The sequence below is a fragment of the Mustela putorius genome, unplaced genomic scaffold, assembly GCF_011764305.1.
Source record: "Mustela putorius furo isolate JIRA1106 unplaced genomic scaffold, ASM1176430v1.1 tig00003875_pilon_pilon_pilon, whole genome shotgun sequence".
In the NCBI taxonomy this organism is placed as follows: domain Eukaryota; kingdom Metazoa; phylum Chordata; class Mammalia; order Carnivora; family Mustelidae; genus Mustela; species Mustela putorius.
This window is the reverse complement of record NW_025422026.1, coordinates 10766350-10791282: the sequence shown is the minus strand read 5'-3', so window position 1 is coordinate 10791282 and position 24933 is coordinate 10766350. Positions and strand designations below refer to the sequence as shown.

At 51.0% G+C, this 24933-nt stretch overlaps 1 protein-coding gene across 2 annotated transcripts in view; it reads right to left on the bottom strand.

Annotated features, from left to right (window-relative positions):
* The window catches only part of SLCO3A1 (solute carrier organic anion transporter family member 3A1), a 298647-nt gene that overhangs the window by 41544 nt on the left and 232170 nt on the right, over positions 1 to 24933 (bottom strand). For both annotated transcript variants that reach the window (XM_045067342.1, XM_004774150.3), the window contains exons 5-7: positions 10829 to 10993; positions 5155 to 5353; positions 2841 to 2979 (exon numbers count right to left, since the gene is read on the bottom strand). In XM_045067342.1, coding sequence (XP_044923277.1) covers positions 2841 to 2979; positions 5155 to 5353; positions 10829 to 10993 — 503 coding nt within the window. The remainder of the gene's footprint in view (positions 1 to 2840; positions 2980 to 5154; positions 5354 to 10828; positions 10994 to 24933) is intronic.

Below are 24933 nucleotides of genomic sequence, written 5' to 3'. Positions count from 1 at the left end.
CACAAAGAGGTTTTTTTCGAGGAGGAGAAAGGTGAGAATCCCGACAGGTAAGTCACCGAGTCAGAGGAAGGCACTGAGGCTGGTTTGGGACAGACGGGACAGACCTGCGTGTCAAGGCCAGCGCCATCACTTCCTGCATGACCTGCGGGGAGGGACTAGTCTGTACTCAGAGTAAAAATCACACCTCCACCCTCGGGCTGCTGTGAGGATGGGTGAGATACGACACACGGGGCTGGGGCAGAGGGGAGGGCAGATGACCGAGTGGCTGCCGTCACACCTGGAGAGCCAGAGGATGCCAGCAGGTGGTGAAGGGAATGAGGGAAGAGGACGGAGAAAGCCCTCAGCCCGTGGAAAAGCTTTTGTGGAAGCTCAAAGAAGGGAGGTAGGAACGAAGGCGGGAGTAGATGCACCAGCAACAGAACCCACCATTTGGCATTTCCTCAAAATACTGTAGCAGAGATCGAGAAGACTGAAATTGCTTTTTGCTCATTTTTGGACGGCGGCCTGAGATTTCTTTGACTCTAGGCCAAGCTGTCATGGGCCGTGAGTGACAGGTGGAGGAAGGCCTGCCGCCTGGCCCACGCGGGCTCTGGGAAAAAGTTCGCTGCTGCGGTGAGCTCTACAGTTACGGGTGTTTTGAAGGCTAGATTGTCACTAGGGCCCCTTTCTAGGATACACACGGCTCTGCGTCCCCAAATCCCTCATTCATCCCAAGATCTGCGTATGTGGGGGAGAAATGTGAGTCTCCCCTAGCCTGGGGCCCGGAGCTGTCCCAATCTCTGACTTGTAATCACAGGGAAAGAACCTCTCTGCTTTGCGGACAACGCGAGGCCTCCAGTAATGAGAAGGAAAGGCAGGTGTCTGGTGAAGAAAGGCTATGTCCAGAGGGAAGCAGAGAATCTCACTCTCCAATAATTGCATTCCACAGCTTGCTGTTTCAGCAGCTGGAAGCAGTCAAGGGCTTGGTTAGGCTCTCATTCAATAAGACTCTTCTTGCACATACAGAATCAAGGGGAATGCAATTTTTAAGACAATTTTTTTTTTTTTTGAATGCTCTGGAATAGAGACTTGTTTGGTCTCAGAACACTAGCCTATTTAATTCTTGAAACCGGACAATAACCAAAACTGATTTATATGACTTTCTGGATATTAAAATGTTAATAAAATTGTTTTCATGAAAACGAATCACTTGTATTTTATTTTAACCATTCGTGAGGCCTCATCCCCTTCTCTAAAATTCATTTCCACTCACATAAAGAAATTGCTTTATCATCTGATTTAAAAAAAAAAAAAATCAGTTTCTCTCCCCACTGTGCTCCCCCCTCCATGGTGATTTATTTTCTCTATTAAAAAATGTTAATAACTGGCCAGGAATCTAAATGTTAAAAGCAAAGAAAAAGGAAATCTTTGGAGATGAAAATAAGTGATCGATTTTTCTTCTTTCAGAGAAATTGCTGGCCCCAAAAGATGCAGAACATGGAGAGAAGAAACAAGTCATCACAACTCTAAACGCCTTTAAAGCAGACACTCATCCCTCTTCTTCTCATCTTTCTTTCTCTTCAGCTAGACATTCCTGGACATTTCTAGAGCACGTCTGGATGCCAGCCCTCGCTGGGGAAGCTCACAGATCAGAGCAGTTGGCAAATACTTTTAGCAGATCACAGCAATGAAATGAGAGAGCAGCCTCCGGTGGAGACAGGTGCCGAGAACCACAGAGGCAAGAACACCAAAGATAAAGAAGGGAAGGGATGGCTTCACAGAGAAGGCAGAATTCAAGGACGGTTTGACAGGTGACAGGAGCTGTCTGAATGGAGAGGGGTGAAGAGACACTGGTTGTGTTGGGGAAACTGAATACCACAAACCAAACGGAAGTAGAGCTGCGGAGAGTGACTGAGGACGGACGTGTGCTGAAGACACAAAGCCAGAGCAGCGCCTAGATCTTACCCTGTAGGTGACACGCACGAGAAGGGGTCCTCTGCGGTGTTAAGTCATTTTGGCTGCAGTACAGAATATGGACCAGAAGGGGGCCACCCTGAGCTGGGAGGCCAGTTAGGTAACTCTATAGGCTCTGGTCCAAGCAGGCGACCAGCAGGGCGTGCGCCTGGGCAGTGGGGATGTGGATGCAGAAGACAGGTCGGTATGAGACACCCCCGGAAGGTGGCAACAGCGGGACTGGAGGACCAGTCCCTTAAGTGTCAGGTTTGCACGCAGAGCACGTGAAAAACTGCTGGCTGATAGCCAACTGGACAATTCGTGCTGAGAAGAAAAACCAACAAACAAAATGCAAAACCCCCAAAACCCAAAAAGCAAAGCAAAACAAACTTTGGTGGGGGATGGAAAAAGGCGAGAGGTATCCAGCTGACAATAAAAAGGCGAAGGAAAGGGAGTAAGGAAGAGGTTAAATTACTGTCAGTCTCAGGCTTGGAAGAAGTCTTCTCTGATAAACGGTTTTCTAGCCTTTCTTTACATACTTCTGTTGATGGGGAGCTCATTACCTGTTGGGTCAGGCTGTTTCACTGATACCCTCGGTGAGCACCTTGAACCATAATCTTTTTTTCTCTGGCTCTCTATGCACAGCTGCCTTTGAAATTTTTACTTTCGGTGGCTCCACGACACTTTCTGGAAACCTATTTGATTTAGCAGGAAGGTCTGAAGGACCTGTGTGTCCTTCCATCCTGCCGACGGAGGGTCCTCCACCAGAGTGCGGAGGGGTCTGGGAAAAAGTCATAGCGCAGGCACGCAACGGAATGTGCCCACTGCTGCCGCTGACCCTGGGTTTTAAGTTACTCTGGCCGCCTGCGTCCCCGGCCCCATCCATCCCGTCAGAAAATCACCAATACCGTGCTGTTGCAGCCAGCAAAGCAGGCAGACAGGTAGGTGACGCCATCGGCCCCACACACTGGCGTGAAGGAATCGGTTTGGCATTCACAGTTTTTATTGCAGGGTGAGTAGGGGTCCAGGGCCGAGCCAGGGGCTGAGCTGGAAAAGAGAGGAAACATGGCACGCATCAGAGGAAGGGCAAGTCCTGTTGGCTCTCCCCACTGACAGCCTTCCAAGCCCGACACCCCTTTCTTCGCCCCCTCCAACCTCACCCCTCCCTGTCCTGCGAGCACGAGCCCAGCACCACCGCTGAGAGCTGTGCACAAGGGTGCTGGAAATGGAAGAAGCCTCTTCTTTATCATTTGCACAGTGTGCCCTCCGGGCTGGAGCCAGCCCACACTCGGCTGGGGACCACCTCCTCTGTGTCGCCACTCATGACTTCTGCAGCCTCAGCCCGTTGCCCCTTCCCTGACCCAACACCACCACGGGGCACAGCCAGACACTGCCTTCTCCCCATCCCAGGCCCGTCCTCATCTCTGTCCGATCCCTCCTCCCAGCAGGCAGCAAGCCTCGTGATGCTTAACACACCACTACCACGAGCTGGGTTCAATAACTCTCGTCTGTTTGATTGATTCAACTCCCTGAGACAAATAACACAAGTTATTTTAAATTTCCTTTTGTGCCATTAAAGGCACAATTACCTAAAGCAAGCGAGCTGCAAAGGGAGGATGGAGTGGGTGTCTTGAGCTCCGTAAGAGAGAAGCGTCTCTTTCCAGCACCAGTATTTTCAGCTGCGCCTCCTAGGGCTCGGAGCGCTTCAGAGTAAGGACGACGAAGGCGATATGTGCCAACTGATGTGCCAGGCACTGTCCCTGGTACTGTGTAGATCATTGTACTAGTTCTCAATGTGACCTCGTGGGGCTGACAGAGAAGGAAACTGAGGCAGAGCCAAGCTGAGTCGCCTGCTCCAGTATATCCAGCTTGTACATGGGGAAGCGGGGGTGGGGAGGGAAGGTTGGAGCTCTACCAATTGGGGCAGAGTTGGCAGTTGGATTGGAGGCTTTTTTTTTCTTTTTTAATGAAGAAGAACTTCATTATCGTAAGACCCCGTGCTTTGAACCACTACAAGTTTACTACTTGAGAGCTGGCACAGAAGGCTGGCGGTCTTTCTCTCCAAATGCTGTTATTTATGGCAGGCACACACCAGAAGGTGCCGCATTGGGGAGAGGGAGGAACGGGGGCTGGGCTGGGGGGCCTGAGAGGCCATGGCGGTGGTAAAGGGGACAGAGGGGCAGTGTCTGTGCGTGACTCTCCAGACAACGCCCCCACCTGTGTTCTCCCACTCAGCCTGCTTGACCTTGTTGGAGGGGCAGAGAAGCCCGGCTCTCCTCTATCTTCTGGATACAGGACTATAGAAGAAAGCCTGACAGCCTGCCTGGAGGAGGAGACTGGTATCCTGCAGGTTGACTCTGCTGCAGCCTTGATGCTCCAGACTGATCTCCACGCAGCTTCAGAGTCTCACACAGAAAGGGGGGGAGCTGTGGATGTTGGGCACGAAAGCACTCTCCATGGTTCCTTCTGGGGCCGTTCTGACTGGGGCAATTTTGACTCTAGGCCAAAGTCTTGGGCTAGTGACTACGAAAAACTGTCCCATAAGAACCAACTTCCTTCCCTTCTTCCTCTTTTCTCCTTTTATTCCCTACTCCCTTCTCCCTCCCATACTTAACAATACCTACTCTGGGGAGACCTTATAATTACTATGGGAGCCCGATGGCCGCTTCTGATCATTTCTGGAATGGCTGAAATCTATTCTGTCTTTCACTTCAGGCTGAATTTTAAGGGGCACCCGGGTGGCTCAGCTCGGTGAATGTCCCACTCTTGATTTCACCTCAGGGCTGTGAGACCGAGCCCCGTAACGGGCCCAGTGCTGGGTATGGAGCCTGCTTAAGATTTTCTCTCCCTCTGCTCCTTCCCCCACTTCTTTCTCTCTCCCCTCATCTCAAAAAAAAAAAAAAAAAGCTGAATTTTAAAATAAAATTCATCTGTATTATCTATCTTCAATCGTTCTTAAAATTAAAATGCCAAAAATGGCAACAGGAGTACTGTTGGGAGTGTCTCCCCCGTGCACTCCCGCTGAGCGGAATGGTCTGAGCTCTCCACCCAAAAGGTCCATTCCGGACCCCTCAACCCTGGGAGGAAGATACAGAAGCATCTCTGAACCCTCCACTCGTGGCCACCCCTCGGGACACAGCTGGCTCCGCTCCCCTACCACGGAGAAAGAGCCCAGGCATCCCTGGGCAGGCAGGGGAAGAAGGGGGCATTCCCAGGACTTACGTGTTTCCATAGGGAACAGTAACCCCAGCCACGGGGCCCGTGTCGCAGCCCAGGAAGAGGAAGGAGACGTAGCAAGCTGTGGACACCAGGTTGACGAGCATGGCCATCCGAATGGCCCCGAGGGCAGAAAGACTGAGCTTCTTCACCAGGAGACCACCCAAGAAGATCCCCAGGCAGGCACAGGGGATCGCAGTCATCCCTGGGAGAGAAACAGAGGGGTGGGAACCGTTAGCAGAGGACGCAGGGCGCGTCCCAACAAACCATTGGGTGCCAGGTGCGGGACGGGGCGGGGGCGCTGAGCCCTGCACAGGCCAAATTCCCAGTGACCCCCACTGCCATGTTGCCTCCTCCAGGCTGCCTCTAAGATTCCATGAGGGGCCTTATTTCTGCCCTCCGGGAACCCTCAGAAAACTGGGGGAGACGGACGTGAAAAGAGTCAGTGATGGGGAGTCCAAGGACATCCACCGATCTTCCGAAGGAAGGCATCCTCAACAGGAAAGACCACGAGACAAAGACAGATGGACCAGGGACACGCACATGCTTCCCAGGGGCGTAACGATGACGGCGCACTCATGTGCTTTCTGCATTTTTGAGGGGAGGTAGGGATGGGGACTCAAGATCATTTGTGGACTTTCTCCCCTTTCCTCATTAGCTGAGGAGGGCTTCTGGGAAGGGTCTGGCGGCTGTTTGAACAAAAATCCCAGGACTCAGCAGCCTGTGGAAACGGCATTTTAACCCACTCCCAGACCTCTCGGGAAGGAGCATCCTTCCAATCAATATGTTTTGTAGCTCTTGGTGAGTCATTGGCATAAAATTTTTCCCCTCTTATAAACAGAGCTATCTGCAAGGCAGCAGGGACCGTAGACTTGTTATTTCTGATTCTCAGAGACTGAAGGGATTTTAGAAGGACCAAATGATCCTGGGGTTCCAACCTCCCGTTTGGCTTTGCTCTGCCCTGATTTGCTTCATCTAAAACTCAGCTTTAAATTACGGTGTGTCATTTATCCACTGTGTGGACGGTGCACGGCCAGTTTCCCAGTCTAGGCTGTGTCCCCTCCTTGCCAATCAGCAGACCTCGAGGTCAATCAGCTACATCAACCAGCTGGCATGTGCTAAGGGCATGCAAATTAATTTTAATATTAGGGGAAGAAAGACATAATCAAGAAGCCTGAGCTCTGCAAGAAAACAGCACAAGTCAAATTTAAATGAAACACAGGATATCTCTGTATTATCTGATGCTCTTGGAATACCTATGCTTGGTTTTCTCTGGTTTTGATACAGAAATGACCTTCATGGGGTGCCTGGGTGGCTCAGTTGTTAAGCATCTGCCTTCGGCTCAGGTGGTGATCCCAGAGTCCCTGCTCGGTGGGGAGCCTGCTTCTCCCTCTCCCATTCCCCCTGCTTGTGTTCCCTCTCTGTCAAATAAATAAAACCTTTAAGAAAAAAAAGAAAGAAAAAAGGAAAAAAGAAAAAGAAATGAGCTTCATGATCTAGCCCCCACATGGTTCCTTCTGCTCACCCCTGGCCCAGTGTGCCCCCTCTCTCTCCCTGGGACAGGCCAAACCCATACAGACCCCGAGGCTTTGCACCTGCTGGTCCTTCTCCTGAGACATTCTTAAAGAATTTTTTTTGGAAGATTTTTATTTATTTATTTGACAGAGAGAGAGATCACAAGTAGGCAGAGAGGCAGGCAGAGGTGGGGGGGGGAAGCAGGCTCCCCACTGAGCAGAGAGCCCGATGCGGGACTCGATCCCAGGACCCTGAGATCACGACCTGAGCCAAAGGCAGAGGCTTAACCCACTGAGCCACCCAGGCACCCTCTCCTGGGACATTCTTGTTCTGAGTCTCTCCTTGGCTGGCCCCATACCCCCTTCAGAGAAGCCTTCCCAGACCACACCAACTAGAGTGAACCTATACTCCACTCAGGGGCTCCCTATCAGTCCTCACCCCGTTTTATTATCTTCAAGGCTCTCCCCCTCTATCTGAAGCTGCCTTATTCATTTTTGGTCTTGGTTCTTGTTCACTATCTCCCTCCTGAAATGCAGCTTCCCCCAGCGCAATCTTTAAAAGAATCTTTACCATCCTTTAGGCCGGCACGGTTCCCCGTGCCTAGCACAGAGTGGGTTCTCAAGGCTTCTTTTTGGGATGGGTAAGTGGTAAGCAGGCTGCATGCACACCGGTGAGGACGTGCCCACGCCCAGAGAACAGACCTGTGCTTTGTTTCATTTCCTAGCGGAGACCTTGGGGAGCGTCACCTGGTGAGGATGGTAACTATGGCAATAACAGTCTTTCAGCACCTTTTTTCCCAACCCGTCATCCGGCTGCTCTCTTCCTCCCTGATGCGTGTGCAGCCTTGGCATTCAGTTATCAAAACTTCCGTGAAACTCCACATTCCTCATTACGCTAAACCTATGCAGATTGGGCCCTTTTTATCTTTGCGCATAAATCCATGCCATCAGCGCCTTAATCATCTGTGCTGCTCTTCTCCAGACTCTGCCCCATTTGCCGATGGCTTCCAGGGTGGCCCAGAGCCCCACGCTGATGCCCCCGAGAGACTGCGTGGGCCCCAGGCTCTGGGTCCAGGAGCTGAGGACTTTCCGAGTCAAGCCTTGCCTGGTGCTCCCAGTGTCCGTCCGTCTCTGTCCCCTGAATGCCCAGCGCCAGCCCCGGCTGCAGCCGGCTGTGCAGGGTCCATGCTGATTAGAGTGAGGACTCGAGCAGGGCACCGGGAGAGGCTGTGCATGCATGCGCGTATGCTACCTGCGTGGCCTGTCGGACAGACAGACTGACAGATGGCTCAGCAGGTGGCCTCTGCACTGCTGGAGAAGGTCCTCCCCTGCCACACACTCTGATGGAGAGAGTCACGGAGAAAGAAACAGGTGCAGGACGGCGAGATTGTTTTTTTGACCTTCTGCCCTGAAGGCTATTGATTGGTTTGTCGATAGAAACTGTTCTGAGATAGAACCCAAGCCCGACGCCGAAGTAACCGTGCAATTGTAGCAAGAATGTGAGAATGGCAGCTCAGAAATGAGAGGAAACGGAGCAGCTTGGGCTGCTGGAGGGCAAAACCAGAGACACCCCAGGTACAACCAAGAAGTTATGACTTTAATTATAAAGAGACCCGCTTTACCCTCTCTCTTCCAGACAGGTACGAGATGGCTGCCTGCATTTTGCTAATACTTCTTGGAAGTGACACTTGACCAGAAAAAAAAAAAAAAAAAAAAAAGAGGATGGTAAATCTTTATTAGCAAAAAAAAGAGAAAAATTAGGCTTGCACAAGCCTCGCAGTTCTCAAAGAGACACTATGACCCAGCTGCATCATCGTGGTAGGCTTTTAGGTTTCTTTTAGTTTAGTTTTTTTTTTTTAGTTGAGATACATTATGTCCTGGGAAGTGCACACAGCTTAAGCGAACAGCCAATGAATCCTTGCATCTGTATACACCCCTCGAACCATCACTCAGATCAAGCTCAGAATATTTCCAGCAGCTCAGGAAGGCTCCCTGGCTGCTGCACCTCCCCTTACCCCTCCCGGAAAGATAGTTCCCATTATCATGGCCTCTATCACTTTAATGAACTTTTCCCTCTTTAAACTCATATAAATATGTCCTCTTTCGTGCCTGACGTCTTTTAACTCAGTCAGGTTCATCCACACGGAGGCAGGTACGAAAATGCCTACTTTCTCAGGCTGTGTGGCAGCACCGTGCAAACATTCTATCATTTATCTACCCATTCTCCTGTTGACAGACATCTGGGTGGCATCCAATTGGGGTTTTAGTGCCCTGGGCTGCTCTGAAAACAGTTAACGTGCAGATCTAAAGCAGTGGACTTGAGCATTCATTTCTGTTGGGTATACGCCCACAAGTGGGACACATAGATCCCAGCAGAAAAACAGGCTTGTTCAGAGGCACTGCCCGAGAGCCATCCAGAGTGATCACACCACCTGCTACGCATGAGAGTTCCAGTTGCTCCACAGCCTCACCAACACTTGGTACTATCAGTAGGGTGGACGCATAGCAGTAGCTCAGTGTGGTCTTCATGTGTGTTTTCCTGATGACTCCTGATGGGTTAGCACCTTTAAATTTGCTAATGGGCTGTGAGGTGAAGAAACAAGCAGTGTTGAAGGAGACCTTTGCTCTCAGCAGACAATCTGACCCCGTACTTTCCAGAGAAGGTCATTCATGGGGCCAGAGCTCTCTCTCCATGCAGGGCCGTACCGGCGGTAGTCTCAATGGCCAGACTCATGCCTCTCTCCTTCTCTGCACTGGTAGAACCCATGAGCTCTTCTGCCGAGGGCTATCCATCCACATGCCTCTCTTTCCTGCAAATCCCCTTTTGCTGGCTCCTTTCCTTCCGCTTAGCAAACTGCTCATGTTCCCTAGCAACGCACCATCTTCTCCACTCCCCCTCCACATACACACAGACACACACCTGGTGTGATCCTGCTCCGCTGTTCCACGGCTGAGCTGTGGGACAACGTCCTGAAGCTGCAGGCCACTCCTTCCTTCTTGGGGGCTGCTCTCCACATGAAGCATGGGCTCCTCACGGCCACTTCCTGGACACAGCTCTGGCACAGGCCTGAGGATGTCCTGGTGGTTGTCGCTAATGGTGATGCCACAGCCCTCATTGTGCATGCACACCCATGCAGCTGCCCGCTTCCTCCTTGGAATAAGCTCTCCCTTGACTCCCATGACCTGTGGGCTTCTTTCCGATGCCCCCTCGGACTCCTATGTTTTCTCACGGTTGGGACTTTACTTTTCTTTTCCAATTCACTTTCTTGTTGCATAACTTCCACTCCCATGTCCTCCACTGCCACCCAGACGTACACCAGTGCAACCAAACCTCCATTCCTCCATGGGGCCTCCTTCCCAAACCCCTCCCAAGTACAGGATGCCACAGAGACACACCACGGGTGTCTCACGCTCAGCAACTTCAAATGTAACCTAATAATCTCCCTCACAGATCGGATACTTCTCTACCATTTCCAGGTTCTCAGGTTTCCAAAATGGCGCCACCAGCTGTCCAAGCCAGAAACATGGGCGTCCTTGACTTCTGTCTCCCTTGTCAGGTAAGTCCATGTAAATAATGCTGCTTCCCACAAGAGCAAACTGGTTTTCCTTACCATGACCACTCCAAACAGTGGAAGGAGATGCCTACAGTCTCCTTCTGAGAAGGACGGTAAGGCCATGCTTGCACTTGGGGAGATGGAGTGCCATGATCCATTAATTATATCTGCCGTGGGCCTGGGTCAGGAAGGGAGCGTATGGCTTCCAAGTTTGTTTCTTTGTTTGTTTGTTTTTGGCTTCCAAGTTTTATATTTGTGGACTATGCATTTCATGCTGTCAAGAACATTCTTACTTTTTTTTTTTTTTTTTTTTAATGTGCCAGATCACAGCCTGCTAACCTTTCTGGATAGGTCTTGATGTCCCTCTTCCTTCATCTTATCTTCCCCCGAATTCTGCAGTGCACACCAATCTACTGATCTCCTGGCCTACTGCAATGCTTCCTACGTATATTTTATATCTTAGCTCTTTCTTATCACATCTTCTCGGCAAATCGTAACGCAAGAATAGACTCTAAAATTCCTTCCGCGCACATATCCCAAGAATACTGCTGCTGTGGAGGCAGCAGCCCTCTGCCCTCCTGGGGAGTGGTGGGGATGAAAAAGCAGACTCACCGAGCAGCTGGTTGGCAGAAGAGGTGGTAAGGTTAAACTGCTGCTCCAGGTACTTCCCCAAGAAGGCAGCAAAGCCAGCCACCACCGCGATCTCCATGCAAGCGGCCAGGATGATGCAGGTGAACACAGGGTTTGAGAGCAGGTGCTTGGTGACCTTCGGGATCACTGTGGGGAGAGAGAAGAAGAGGGTCACACGCAATGCTGCCAGGCCTCCTGCCCCCAGAGTTCCTCCTCGACACACTTTTGTCCATCTCAGTAAGCAGCGTCGGGAGTCACCCAGTGACTCAGGCTGGAACCTAGAACTGGTAAGCCACCCACAAAGCGTGAAAACTCTGGCTTCAAGGCATCTATAGATATTCGGACAATTAAACAGAGAACTACTATAACAGGGGAGACTCTAGCGTGCCTTTTCTTGGGTTTACTGGAGACACTGAAATATTTTATAAGCAAATTATTTCCTTCCTCCCCAAGAGAGTCTGGGTTTGTTTCTCAAAGGAAAAAAGTCTAATTATATACCATAAATTATGTTGCACCAGTGTATCTAAGCATATATAGCCATCGACCTGAGATAAATACATTTTTTAAAGATTTTATTTATTTATTTGACAAAGATCACAAGTAGGCAGAAAGGCAGGCAGAAAGAGAGGAGGAAGCAGGCTCTCTGCTGAGCAGAAAGCCCAACGTGGGGCTCAATCCCAGGACCCTGAGATCATGACCTGAGCTGAAGGCAGAGGCTTCACCCACTGAGCCACCCAGGTGCCCCCTGAGATAGATATTTATAACTCTCTAGGTGTGTTAAGAAAATATATTTAATCTTAACAGGCTTTGAGAAAAAAGCTGGAATTCGAGTGTATGCATACATATACATACACACAAATATGCTGAATCAGACCCCCACCTCTTCTCACTGGTCTAGGGTCACCTCCCTGGCAAAAGCCTCCATAAGCTCTCCCATGAGGGACTCCTAGAGAGACCCAACTGGGGTTTTGGTTTTCACTCTCAATCTGCCATAATCGTTTCCTAGGGGGATCAACTCAAATCACTTTCCTGCTCAGAACTCCCTCGGTTCCTTAGGGTCTCTGCCCCTAAGCAATTGATGACACGTCCCGCCCGGCCCCCCGCTCCCTGCAGTCCAGCCTGCCCACTCCTGCTCTTTCTTGCCTTGCATGGGTTCTCCCTACCGAACCCTTAGCACTAGGGGCTCCTCCTCCCTCTCCTGGGACACTCTGCCCCCAGATCTTTCCTGCATCTCTTCCCTCATCCTCAGATGGGCTTTTTCATCTCCCAGTCCCACCTGGAAGAAGCTGCCCACACAGCCTAGTGCCCTGGGCTCAGGTGAGAACTCAGGATGGACAGAAGCACCTCATGGCTTGTGCCACATGAAGTACCACAAGAACCGGAAAACAGCTCTTGTTGAGGTCATCCGTTTCGATCGTATCTTATTATGCTCTATTCTTCTCGAAGTATGTGATTTCATAAACCACTTAGGATTCCCCACTTATGTCGATGCTTTAAAAAAATGTGAGTTTTTTAATCTTTTGAATGCAATCAATAACATATCTTGGCAGGAGGCCAAGGGGCTCTGCAGGTACCGGAACCAGGACGACCCTAATGCTTCAATGTTTATGCCATTATTTTAAGGTGTACTTGCAAAAAAAGTCAACGGAAATGAAACTGATACAGCAAATGTGTGGTTTCACGGCTCTCGCAGCTTAAAACGATGCCAGGTTAAAACAAGTAGATTTGAAGTAATTTAAAGAGAAGTCTTATGTAAATAACAGCACAGGTGGTAAGCAGATAAGGCAAAAAGTGATGGGCTGGGGACTACAGTTAGGGAAGTCGTTCTGCTGTAATCATAATGATATGGGATATTTGGCATGGGGTCTGCTTTCCACCTGTGTAAACAGAAAAGATAAAACTGAGTCCCAGATGGAGCCAGTATTATTCTAAGTCTAGGAAAAAACCCATAGGTGCTCGTGGTCATAGCACATAAACAGGTGAGCAGGGAATCTAACACCGCATTCCAAAGTGATGAATTAGCCAGCTGTCCGAAAGAAGAGAGCTAATTACACAGTCAATCTCATCTCCTAGGAGATGAAACCTCTAAGTGGCCCAGCTAATTAGAATAAAATAATAATAGGGGATACATAAGTTTTTAATAATGGTAACAGACAAGCTCAATAAATCAAAATGGCAGAACAATGGGTCAGTAAAGGGCAGATACGCACTGCTCAAAATTTATCATTTCCACGAAAGATACCAAGTTTCAAAAATGAAAATCTAAGGGGAGGGACTTCAAGATCCTCCAATGTGATAAAAAGAACTCAGTTATGACGTGATAAAAAGAACTCAGTTATGGGAATGAACTGAGTCAGATGACTAGAAGTTCAGAATCACGGTGGGCTGAGCAAGCAGATCCCACGTCCCAACTAAGAAACAATCAGAGGTGATGGCCTTTTCTGTCCTAGTTTCTCACAAAATTTACTAAAACCTTAGGAAGGCAACTCTCGGATGATATAACCGTGCACAAGCACGCACACACACGTGACACAAAAACCCAGAAACTTGAAGTCTACAGTATTCATTCAATTCTACCTGCTTCGCATCCCCCACCCCCCAAAATGCACTGGACTTTACCTGTGTTTTGTTTATTTATTTTTGCAGGGTTTAAGCATACAAGACTTTTTTTTTTTTTTTAAATATCAGTTCAGGGGCACCTGGGTGGCTCAGTTAAGTGTCTGCCTTCAGCACAGGTCATGATCTCAGGGTCCTGGATCGAGCCCCACATCGGGCTCCCTGTTTCAGGGATCCTGCTTGTGTCTCTCCTCCCCACTTGTGCTCTCTTTCTCACTATTTCTCTCTCAAGTAAATAAACAAAAATCTTAAAAAAATAAAAATGTCAGTTCAAATAAATGCCAAAAAGTGGTTACACTTAAAAATCCTTTTAAATGCTGTGAAATCTTCCCGTTAACTCCACATTATTTTTTAAGAATCGTACAAATATTTAAAGGCCTGTTGACTCTGTAATGTTTAAAAATGTGGACTGCTCGAGAAATGCAGAAGACGAATACATTGGGTGTAAACAGAGGGTAATGCGGTTTCTGTCTTTGAACACAAAAGCCCGGTGGATATTAAGACGCCATCATCTGAAATCGCTGCTAATGAGTGGGAGCTGATTTGCTACAGCATGTGGCACACTGTGACGGTGTACTGTCCTTGTGATAAGGGACTGGTTGACTGTGTCCTTCCACACTGCAAAGAGATGGGTATGGACCTCATCAGGTGACCACGGTGCCTCCTGGTAAATGAATGTCAAAACGATGCCAAGTTAATGCCTGTTTAGGTCTTGGCAGATCAAAACACTGTGGCTCCACCATTGTGCTCTTTTGGAATGAAGATATCTGAACTGTGGAAACACTGCCAACAACCAGTAGGCAGGCTGGGGTCCTTCCAGAAAAACGATCATCTGCCGTAGTTTTCATTGTAGGCTTCATTTCCTTTGTTAGGGTGTCATCCATTTGGATGGGGACTTAGAAAGAAGCAGGACAGCCACACTTGCTCCCAAATGAAACTGTGCCTCCAACTAGGAACTCTGCTCTCAGCTCAGAAACGGCGCCAAAAAGGATTTAAGTGTGATCCCATTACTTGGGTCTTGGTATCTCCTTGCCCTTGATCATGGCCATCGCGACGGCCTTGGGGGGGGGGCACGTCTCAACAAGGCAACTCCAGCTAATGGAGTGTTTTCATACTTCAGCAACCATTTTAATTATTCCAGAGTTAATTCCACTTCAGTGGGAGGATGCTTTGTTGAGATCGGAGAGCTGCCTGCTTTTGTCTTAATATCTAATGACTAATTTCGTGTTGAATTAGATGCGAAAATCATTAGGTTTGAGGATCCTCTGACGGAAGGCCCAGGGAAAGCTCAGTGGACCTTATTTGCATGAAGAACATTCTCTTTTTTCCTCTATCAACCTGATTCGCTGCCAGAAATGACGGATTCCTCTTGTGTCTAGCGATTTTGCTGCGAGGTTCCTCCCTTCCATCCTAGGTTTTATTGCGATGACTTGTTAGCACTCTCCAAAGATTCCTATCAAAGGTTCAGCCTACCCTCCAAAGCCCCAATTTGAAAAGGGGTATTAATTAGCTCGAACCTAGGGCTATCCCTGTATTTCAAGCTTTTTCATTCAAATGGGTTGTTAAACCCATAAAATTCTAACCTTCAAGGAGGCAGCAGGTAACGAGGTGGCCCAGACACACAGAAACTGATGAACCAAGGCCACGTGAGGCCGCTGAACACCATGGTCCCCCTTAGCCAATCACTTCCACCTAGTGATTCCGCCTCAGAAGCTGGGAGCTGGGGTAGGAGGCGGGCTGGCACAAAGCAGCAAACGGCAGCGGGGGAGTTTTCCAGGGAAAACAGGTTTTCCACTGCTGCCTTTCGAAGACCTTCCTGTAGAATTGAGATTCCTTGAAAATGTGTATGTATGTCCTCCAGGAGGGAGAAAGGCAGGTTTGGAGAAGGTGTGAGGGCTGCCAGGGACAGAGCATTAGCTGGGGGCCAAGTACTGTTCTGACCATCGAAACATCCAATCGCATAATTCTCCCAAGAGACCTGTGTTCTTGGGGGCTATGGACAGCCTCCGTTTACAGGTAAGGAAACCAAGGCAGAGAGTGGTGCCACGGTTAGGAAAGCATGGTGAAAACTCAAACCGTGAGACCTGCTGCCCCAGAGCGTGCTCAGAGCCTGGGTGTAATTCTGGTTTGGGTTTTCAGAAGCTCTGCTCTTGGTTTTGGACGTGCAGAGACCAGAGCAGCTTAACGCTGAGAAAGCACACAAAAATTCCTGCTGGGGCTGGGGCTGGGGCTGGGGCAAAGGACTCAAGGGTTTAGTCTTCATTTTTTGGAGAAGGAGAGGTAGGACAGGAAGGGAGGGAAACAGGAGAAAGAAAAGGCTTGCCGAGCCCGAAGGGGAAGAGTTCTGTGCTGCAGGAAAGTTTGACTGAGCAAGGTTGTATAAAATAAGATTTGAGGAGTCAGGTCACTGGGACCTGAATTCTATCTTCAAGACTGAGTAGGTCTGTGCTAGAGCACACCATTTTCTGTCCCATGGATTGCTGCAAAGATTAAATGCGACCCATGAATGCAGAACAGGTGACCCAGTGCTTCTGTCGCCCAGGTAAGGTGAGCACAATGATGATTAATACAACAGAAGCTCTTGTTGCCTACTAGGGGGAGCGAGCCCTCGAGTTGGGAGGCCAGGACGTCAGACCCGCTGTAAGAATGCATGTGTGTGAAGGATGTGATGAGTTAGCAGAGCTGGGGGGAGGCTGGGTAGGTGAGGAGAGCTCCTGGGAACTGCTGTGAGAGCCACTGGCTTCCCAAGGACAGGGACAACCTCCTGCAAAGGGCTGGATGGGTCAGGGGGTCGGGGGCACAAGTCCTTGTCCGCCACCTCCTTCCTGGGCACTGCAGGTGCCCTGGGAAGTGCTCACTATGGGGCTCGACTGTATTGCACTTGACTCCGAGATATTTCAGCCCTCGGGCTCTCTACTGAAACTGGCCTTGACCTTTTTTTCTTTAATAACATTGCTGTCAATACTCACGGTTAATGCTTCCAAGAAGGGGAGATGGAACCAGTGTGTGTGACCACTCTGTAATTAGGACAGTGACAGCCGACGTCTGTTGGGCAACCGGCGTAGGATGGGCCCCGCACTAAGGGTCCCCTGTGTCACCTCCACAGCTATCACAACAGGGACTGTCTTACTCTCTCCTTTCAGACACGAGGAAACCAAAGCTTCCCCGAACAGCTGCAAAAACCATGCTACCAGAATGCAAAACTCAAGGTCTGCCTGCACTCCAGATCCCTAAATCTTCAGGTTTCTGGATGGGGACGTGCATCAACGGAAAAGTGTCTTTCTGTAAGTCATCATAAACGCTTTCCAGAGCAGAGGACCCAAGAGCAGAAGGAGCAGGATGGCGGGGGGTGGGGGTGGGGGGGGTAAGAAATACACGAGAGCCTTCGGGTCACGACCCAAACCAAAGGAAAGAGGAAGGGAGTAGTAACAAAGATGTGGAAAAACATCACCATGGCAGCACGAGATCAAAGCCCAAGTAGGGTGAATCCTAGGAAACATGACATCTCCTGGCACGGCACGAATGTTTGGCAGCTGGTCCCCCTGTACTGGGTACAGCCTGTCATCACCGCACCCGTGTGTCCCCGGACACCCTCGCCGGGGTGTCTTCCTGTCTCTCCCGTGTAAAGAGCCACCTGCATGCAGAGATGTGGGCACGGTGCCCGGTGAGAGCAGACGCTTCATCAATGCAAGAGGGATTAAAGAATTCAATAAATAAATAAACAAACAAAATGCTGTCTCTAAAGGTAACTGTCACAATCTCTTAAGAAATGTTAACTGGGAGGGGCGTCTGGGTGGCTCAGTGGGTTGAGCCTCTGCCTTTGGCTCAGGTCATGATCTCAGGGTCCTGGGATCGAGCCCCGCATCAGGCTCTCTGCTCAGCGGGGAGCCTGCTCCCCCCCCCCACCGCCTGCCTCTCTGCCTACTTGTGATCTCTCTCCATCAAATAAATAAATAAAATCTTTAAACCAAAAAAAAAGGGGGAAAAAAAGAAAGAAAGACAAAAGAAACGTTAACTATGGAGACCGGGACCAGGTCACACCATGGGCCACGTTCCACAGGCTCATGGGTCAGGATGGAAGTGGGAATGCTTAGCAAATATGGCCATTTCCACTGCAGATTCTAGAAACATCAATGCCTTGGACTGCAGTGGGGAAAAGCCTGGGTGGAAGAGGAAGTCTGTGGTGCTGGGAAGCTTCCGGAAGAGAGTGCCTACCGAGCACTGGCCCCAGACCGGCTGCCTCGGGCCCCCTGTGACCTTGTTGCTGCAGATAAGACTGTCCCCCAAACTCCGTGCTGGGCTGTCGAGGAACTCGGGGAGCTTCCTGGCACCCTCTCATTGACAGCTGTGAGACAAGTCTTTGGGAACAGGCTGATGGTGACATGTCCCTTGTATGGAGAAACTCGTGGTCTGAGTGAACAGACCAGAAGCCATCAGCACAGAAAACGAGCATTTATACTGCAAGCCGTGTGCCCAGGGGGTGTCGATCGGCCAAGGAAACCCGGAGCCAGTCAGTTCTATGGGTTCTTTTTTAAAATCCCCTACTCCTTACAACATCGCAAGAAGGCCTGAAAAAGAGTGGTACGGGGTCCCATTAGCTGCTTTGATCCCAGACACCCCCAGATGCAAGGCTAGCTCCTACAGTTCTGGACTGGCGACCCCCAGGAGAGTGAAGTCGGAAACACAAGATGGCCGAGACAGAGAAAGGAACCTGGGAAGCAGCCAGCTTTCTTCCAGATCCAACTGTCGTATCCATGCCGAGGTAGCAGGCAGAAAAGGACTAAAGCAAGCAAGCAAGGTTCTTGTAAGCAGAGTGCTACTTTTGTAACTTCACGCCAGCCCCCAGGAACCCTGTCTGGGAACACAACGTGCCACCCCAGTGGCGGCAGGGCTGACTGCATTCAGCATTCATGAAAATTCTACCCGTAGGAGAAGGCACTGCTGGAAAGACCGAGAGCAGTGCTCAGAAAAGAAATGGTGGATTTCCGCACCTAGGCGGATACAAATGCCCATGTCAAACCTGGACTCCTTGGTGCTATCTCCTGAACGGCTGGGTCTGCAGATCTTCTCAGAGCCTTGAATGTGCTAATGTCACTTATGGCCCTCCAAATGGGCCACATCACAGAGTGTCCCAAGCTTATTACGTGAGTGGGTCTCCTCCCCACGTTTTATCTTCTAGACAACTGTTGCAGAAACAGCTTGGATGGAAAACCCCCAAGGACTCACACCAGCTCTCATATTTGTTTTCAAGATGAGGTTCACTTAGAATTGCCTCATAACTTTAAAGACATCCAGGTGCCTGGACCATCTCCCTCTTCCCCACTAGACTCATGGAATCAGAATTTCTAGGAGTGGGGCCAGAGTACGGGCCCCACTCGGGGGGGATGCTGACTCAAACCCCTAGTTGGGAAACAATGACTCATAGAGTCCACACACTTTGGAGGAGCAATGCAAAAGTCCTCCATCGTTCATTCATAATTTTACTGAAGTCTTACCGGGTGGCCTCAAGTGCCAGGAACGCTGCTGGGCCCCAGAACAGACACCAGGCAGCTTCCACCATGAAATTTTCTAAATCCTATTTCCCCAAACCAGATTCTTCTATGCACACCTTGGGCATTTCTGTCCCCTGCCTCCGCTCGCACCTGCCCCCCAGCCCGGAAGCCCTTTTCTCTCCATCCACAGGATCCTGCTCATCCTTCCAGATGGGGCTACAATGTTACAGGCTTCGTGCACCTGTCTTCAAGGCCTCCCGGGGGACTCAGTACATCCTTTGAACCCCCTGTGGTCCTCACCACCTTCCCTGCATTCTAGAAACACTTCCTAAATGCCCAAAGAGTTCCCGTGAACAAGAGAGTTCTGGGAATCACATGGGGCAAAACAGTGGCCAGCTTTCCTTAAAGCTGGTCTTCCAAGGGCTTTTAATACTCGAATATACCATATGGGTCTCCAAGAGAATCAACAGTACAGAGACATTTTCTTGAGCTTATTTGGCTCTGTGACCCTTCCCCCCTCCTCTATTGATTTGTTTTCCCCTAAGCATCTCCAAGGACTCCTGTTCCAAGGAACTCCCATAGGGAAACGTCGTCCTCTAGTTGTTGAACCTCCTTCCTTCATTCAAAATACACTCCTGGGGTACCCACGGTGTGCCAGACTTTGGGCAAGGTGCCCTCCCCCGGTAGTCTCAGGTACTGTGTTGAAATCACCTGTGACCTGTTCCTAGACATGACGCCCCAGCACATCGTCCTCCAGTGCTGGTAAGAACATGCCTGTGGCCAAACAGGTCCTGGGGACCTACAAACACAACAGCATGTGAACTGTAGCCTGGCACAGGGTTTCAAGCATTTGGGAAGGCAGATGCTTTCCTTGGCCATGGAATCAAGAAAGAAGATCTTAACGGGGAATCCACATGAGGCGATCACTCAGCCATCAAACCTGCAGAACAAGGGCTCTCAGATCACCAGGCTCCTCACAAGAACGTGATGTGGAAAGGCACAGACCCACCATTCAGGAAAATGTGGCAGACACGGACTGCTAGCTGGCAGAGGTTGGAGAAGGTCTGGCAGAGTTGCAGAAGTTAGAGGCACGAGGCAGGTTCTGAAAGGAATAATGGTGGGGACGAATGTGCACCCTGTCCTAGACCCAAATACCTGCCAGGGGACTCACACCGCCCAGAGGCACCAGTGCAAGTCAACCTCAGCAACTGGGGCGGTAGCCCCTCCCCACACAGGCAGGTCACCTGGGGGCTAGCCTTGGCCCCCAGCACAGCTGGAGCTCCTGCTAAACCCATGTGCATGGATGGGTCAGACCCAGGCCGAAAATCTGGGGGCGGCTGGCAGGGGTGTCGGGGGGGAGGGGAGGACAGCTTGAAGGAAAGCAGCAAACTGTGCTCGGCTTGTCAGCGCACCTCCAGTGACCCGTGTATCTCTCCGTTTATCAAACACATACTGAGCACCTACGGACGAGAGCAGGAGTGCAAACAGAGGGAGCCCCTGCCCACACGGAGCTCACGGACGGGCTCAGTGAATCACCACGCACATCATGGTAACATCATGTCTGTGATACAGAGAGCAACATGCCTGGGGTGTGGGGAGGCGGGCACAGAGAAATGTCCCTGGGGACATGATTGTGAGCTAAAGCCTGAAGATGGGATCAGAATTCCAGCTGAGGGAACAGCAAGTGCAAAGTCCTGGGAGGGAAGAAGGGAGCCTGCGGAACTCAGGGGGCTAGAAGGAAGCCGGGGAGGGGAGGCTGGTGTGGAGGGGCAGGGTGGCAAGGTGTGAGAAGAGGCTGGAGGGGCAGAGTAGCACCACTGGGAGGCCCTGTGAAGGGCTCTGCCTCTGTCCCTTTACGCACGAGGTGGACCCAGGATCAGGTGCATTCTGACGCCATCATGATGTGCGAACTGCCCGGCGGGGTGAGGGCGGGCTGGAGTGCAGGAGACACCGGAGTGGGCTGGAGACGGATTCAGGTGGTAAAATCCGCAGAACCTGGAGACGGAGGGCATCAGGAGGGCAGAGAGCGTAAAGCCCCGGGCAGATTTCACCTGCCCTGCAAGTGAACGTCCTCGGCAACTGGACTGGCTCGTCCCCTGGAGAGGGAGCAAGCAGAGCAGGGAGAGGGCTCGTTCTCCGACACAGGAAGGGTCTGGGTTCAGTCGGCCCCAGGCAGATTCCCCTTCTCCTCCTCAGTCAGTTCATCAACCGTCCAGTGGATCCCGGAGGGGCACCCGGTGGGGGCGTGTGCGGGACCCGGACCCCAGTGCCCCCGGCATCCTCTGCAACCGTGACAACCTGGCCATGAGGTCGCACCCCGAGCTCTGTTGGATGGCTAGCACGGAGAGGAGGACCACTCGCTCATCAGTTGGGCTGCAGTGGCCCAGTGGGACGTCCCCACAAGTGCTTGGGAACTCGTAAACCGTTCTGCACGTGTTGGGGTGGTTCTGAAACCCCTAAGCCTGAAGCAACACCCCCCCCCCCCACCGACCCCTGCTGGCTCAGCTGTTCCCTGCTGTCACCCGGTGCGGCAGGAAGAGGCCACTTGGCAGCCAGCGGGAAGTGCACGGAGACAAGAGCGCTCAGCGTTGACTGCTCTTCTCTTCCAGCCATCAAAGGCAGGGCGCTGCCTGCAGATTTTAAACCTCTGGAACCGTCACACTCATCCCAGCTAGAGGGCCCATCAGAGGGCCAGGGCGGGCTGACGCTTACCGGGAGCGGGTTCCTCCCTCCCTTTTAGTCCATAGCCTCGTCCGAAAGACCCACCGCTTTAGGGCACGCTGGTGCCGTTGCAACCAGCAGCTCAACTTGAAGCACACTCCGCTGAAGTCGGCCAGCACCTGCCCACTCCACTGCTCCTTTCCAAGAGTTCACTTATGGCCCCGAGATGCAGTTTAATGTGGTGGTGAAGAAGACAGGCTCTGGGGCCCTTGCCAGGGCTCAAACACCTCACCTTTCAGTCTCTAAGCCTCAATTTACTTCTCTGTAAAATGGTACCAAAGCCTCGTAGGGGTGTGTGTGGGGGGCGTTAACTATGACAGTGTGTGGAAAACTGACGTTTGCTGCCAGTGGGTGTTTGTATACACATGTGTGCGTGCAAGCCGGCAAGAAAATATTCATTCATTCGTTTATTCATTCAGCCAATACCACCTATGTGCCAGGTACCGTGCCAGGCAGTGGAACAAAAAGATGCACGAAAGCTTTGTCCCTGGAGAACCCACTAGGTTTGGGCAGAGGCCGACAAGCTGAGAAGCCACCAGGTGGTGGGGTGACAGGTGCTTTGCAGGGACCGTGGAGATGACAGAGGAATGAAGCTAATCCAACACTGGGCACGGGAGGGTGGGGGGCACGAGCACAGTGGGACTCTAGGGAGGGATTTCTTGGAAGGGGAGACCGGGTTTAGTCGAGAAGTGGACCGAGAGAGGAAGGGTGTTCCAGGCCCACAAGGGAACAGAAAGGAGAGTGCCTGATGCGTTGAAGGAAGCAGACAGAGCACAGTGAGGAGGGTGCACAGGGTACAGCCACTGGAGGAGCCTGGATCCCCACCATCACCGCCCCTAGGACAGGCGACAGCAGAGACTGTCTCTGTATAAACTACAAAATACAGATGTGTGATTTAACACACTAGCTGGTGGTAATTCTGCCCATTTGTCTGTAACAGTCCCTCCAATTCTTTCCTCCCTCTGGGTCTAGACTTTTACAAACTATTCTGCAAACCCTGAGCATCTAGATTCCGGAAGCCACATGGGTGCTGTCCTCCCCAGCACAGTGACGACAGAGAGAGGAGGAGACACGGTGCTAGACGCAAAGGAAGGATGAGAAGGGGCAGGGAGGGGGATGGTGTCCTGAAAGACGAACCAGCAAAATGCTCTGAAGAACAGGGCTGGGGAAGAGGGCTGCAGAGCCAGGGCACAAAGGAAAAGCTATCTGGTTGCACAGCTAAGATACAAAAATGTGTCTTAGGTTTGCAGACTCCCACCCGGAAAGATACAGGAGCTTAATAAATCCAAGCACTTGTTTGCCTGCTGCCTGCTTTGTTAAACAGTCATGTGACAGTCACTACAAGAAGGGGACTTGTGGGCTGTGCAGGAAGTAACAGCTTCTCTACATGTTACAGAACAACACTCTGGGCTTTCTCTCTCTTCCTATAGGAGTTGCAAACTCCACGATGGCCAACTTTGTTGGAAAGAGACCTTCAAAGCCCACATGTTTGGGGAGAGCACCCTGAAAAGCAAGCCACGGGCCTTAAGTCCTACGTCACCAGAGCTTGGTTTCCTCGTCTATAAACAAGAATAAGTAATAATATCAATCAGACGCCATATGTTAAAGCCAAGGGGAATGACGCGCCAGGGCCAAGGTGGCAAGATTAGGAAGCGGCTGAGCTAGATTGGAACAGCCCCAGCGCTCTCCCAGGAGTGGGGGAGACGGCCTCAGTCCCAGCAGGGAGGAGTCCCAGCTGCTCTGGGCACAGGACTCCGGCTCTGCTCAGGGACCTTCCCTATCTGCACAGCACGGCAGGGCCCACGGACGGACGGACAGCCAAAGAAGAAACCCATTTGCAAACTCAATGGAACAGATTCAAATTGCAACATAGATATTTTTAGAGCAACGTTAATCCTTCCATATACAACCCTGCTCAGCTCGTCGGTACCCATAAATACACACGGGGAGACCACGGGGGCTTCCAAGGCTGCAAACTGGAGAAAGAGTTTGGGAGCACTCAGTGACACCACACGGTGCTTTGGTGGAAACATCCACATGGCAAAGACATGGTCTCATGTGGAAAAATGACGGACGTAAACCACCACGTTCTCCCCCCCGCCCCGATCCATGTGCTGGCGCATGTAAAACGTGTTTATTAGCATAATAGTTCACGTCGCTGGATCCTGTCTCCTGGGGATTCTTCTAGACACACTGCCTTCCTTTCCTGCTGGGACATTCTTTAGGTCCATTAATAGACCTACTGCCTCCGGGAATGGCTAATTCTAATTAAAAATCATTAATTAGTAGAAGTAGAGCCCATGTACCTCCACAGGCCACAGCGTACGGTCGTTATGGCTACAGTGAGTCTCAGACCTGTCTACCCATCTGTGCGTTGTCAGCTCAGCACAAACCCTGCTGTTGCTTCAATTCTGCCTACTGTATGCACCCCCCACCCCCCACAGTTACAACACAACTCCACAATTCAGCTGTCCGGGTGACCACTGGGTCCCTGGAACCCAGAGGACTTCAGAACATGCTGAACAAATGGGTTAATGAGAACTGAATTCTGAAGCCATGATGTCCCTCTGCCTCTGCTCCAAGATGTGGGCTCCCCACCCTGCCTGTCTGCTGTATGCCCATCACCTCCTCTGCTGCCCGGCCCTGCTGTCCCTTCCACACTGGGCTGCCCTTGCTGGCTTGCTGGTCTGTCCCCAGACTGGATGGGTGAGTGCTTTGATGGCACCATTGTATCTTTTCATCTTTGCACCCCCAGAGATTAAAGTTAAGCGATGACTGGTGCAGCTCTTGCAATCGGAGCTCTTGTAATCACCCTGGGACAAAGAAAGACCCAGAAAGGCTGCCACCACTCCAGTCCAGGGTGTCCCCTGCAAGGCCCACTTGGGCCAGCCCCATTTTCTCCTGCAGATCTGGTCACTGGGACACTCTGTGTGGCCACCTGTGCTATTAGATGAACAGTAGGCATCGCCCCCTGCCTGGCTGTTTGGGTGCATGTGTGTGTGTGTTTGAGGGGGGGGTCTTCTATTAAGCACAAACTCCTGGGGGTCCTAGCCAAGGCAACCCCCGAAGACACAAAGTGGGTGGCCTTCTCCTACCCGTGCATTCTGGAACTTAGAGAACTTTGCAGACCTTCCGTGGACAGTTCCAAATCATGGAACATGGGTTCCGACATAACATTAGATTATCAATTAGTCCCTTCTGGGAACTCACCCAAGTTCTTCCGATCCCTCCCTGACAACCAGGTGCTATTAGCAGATC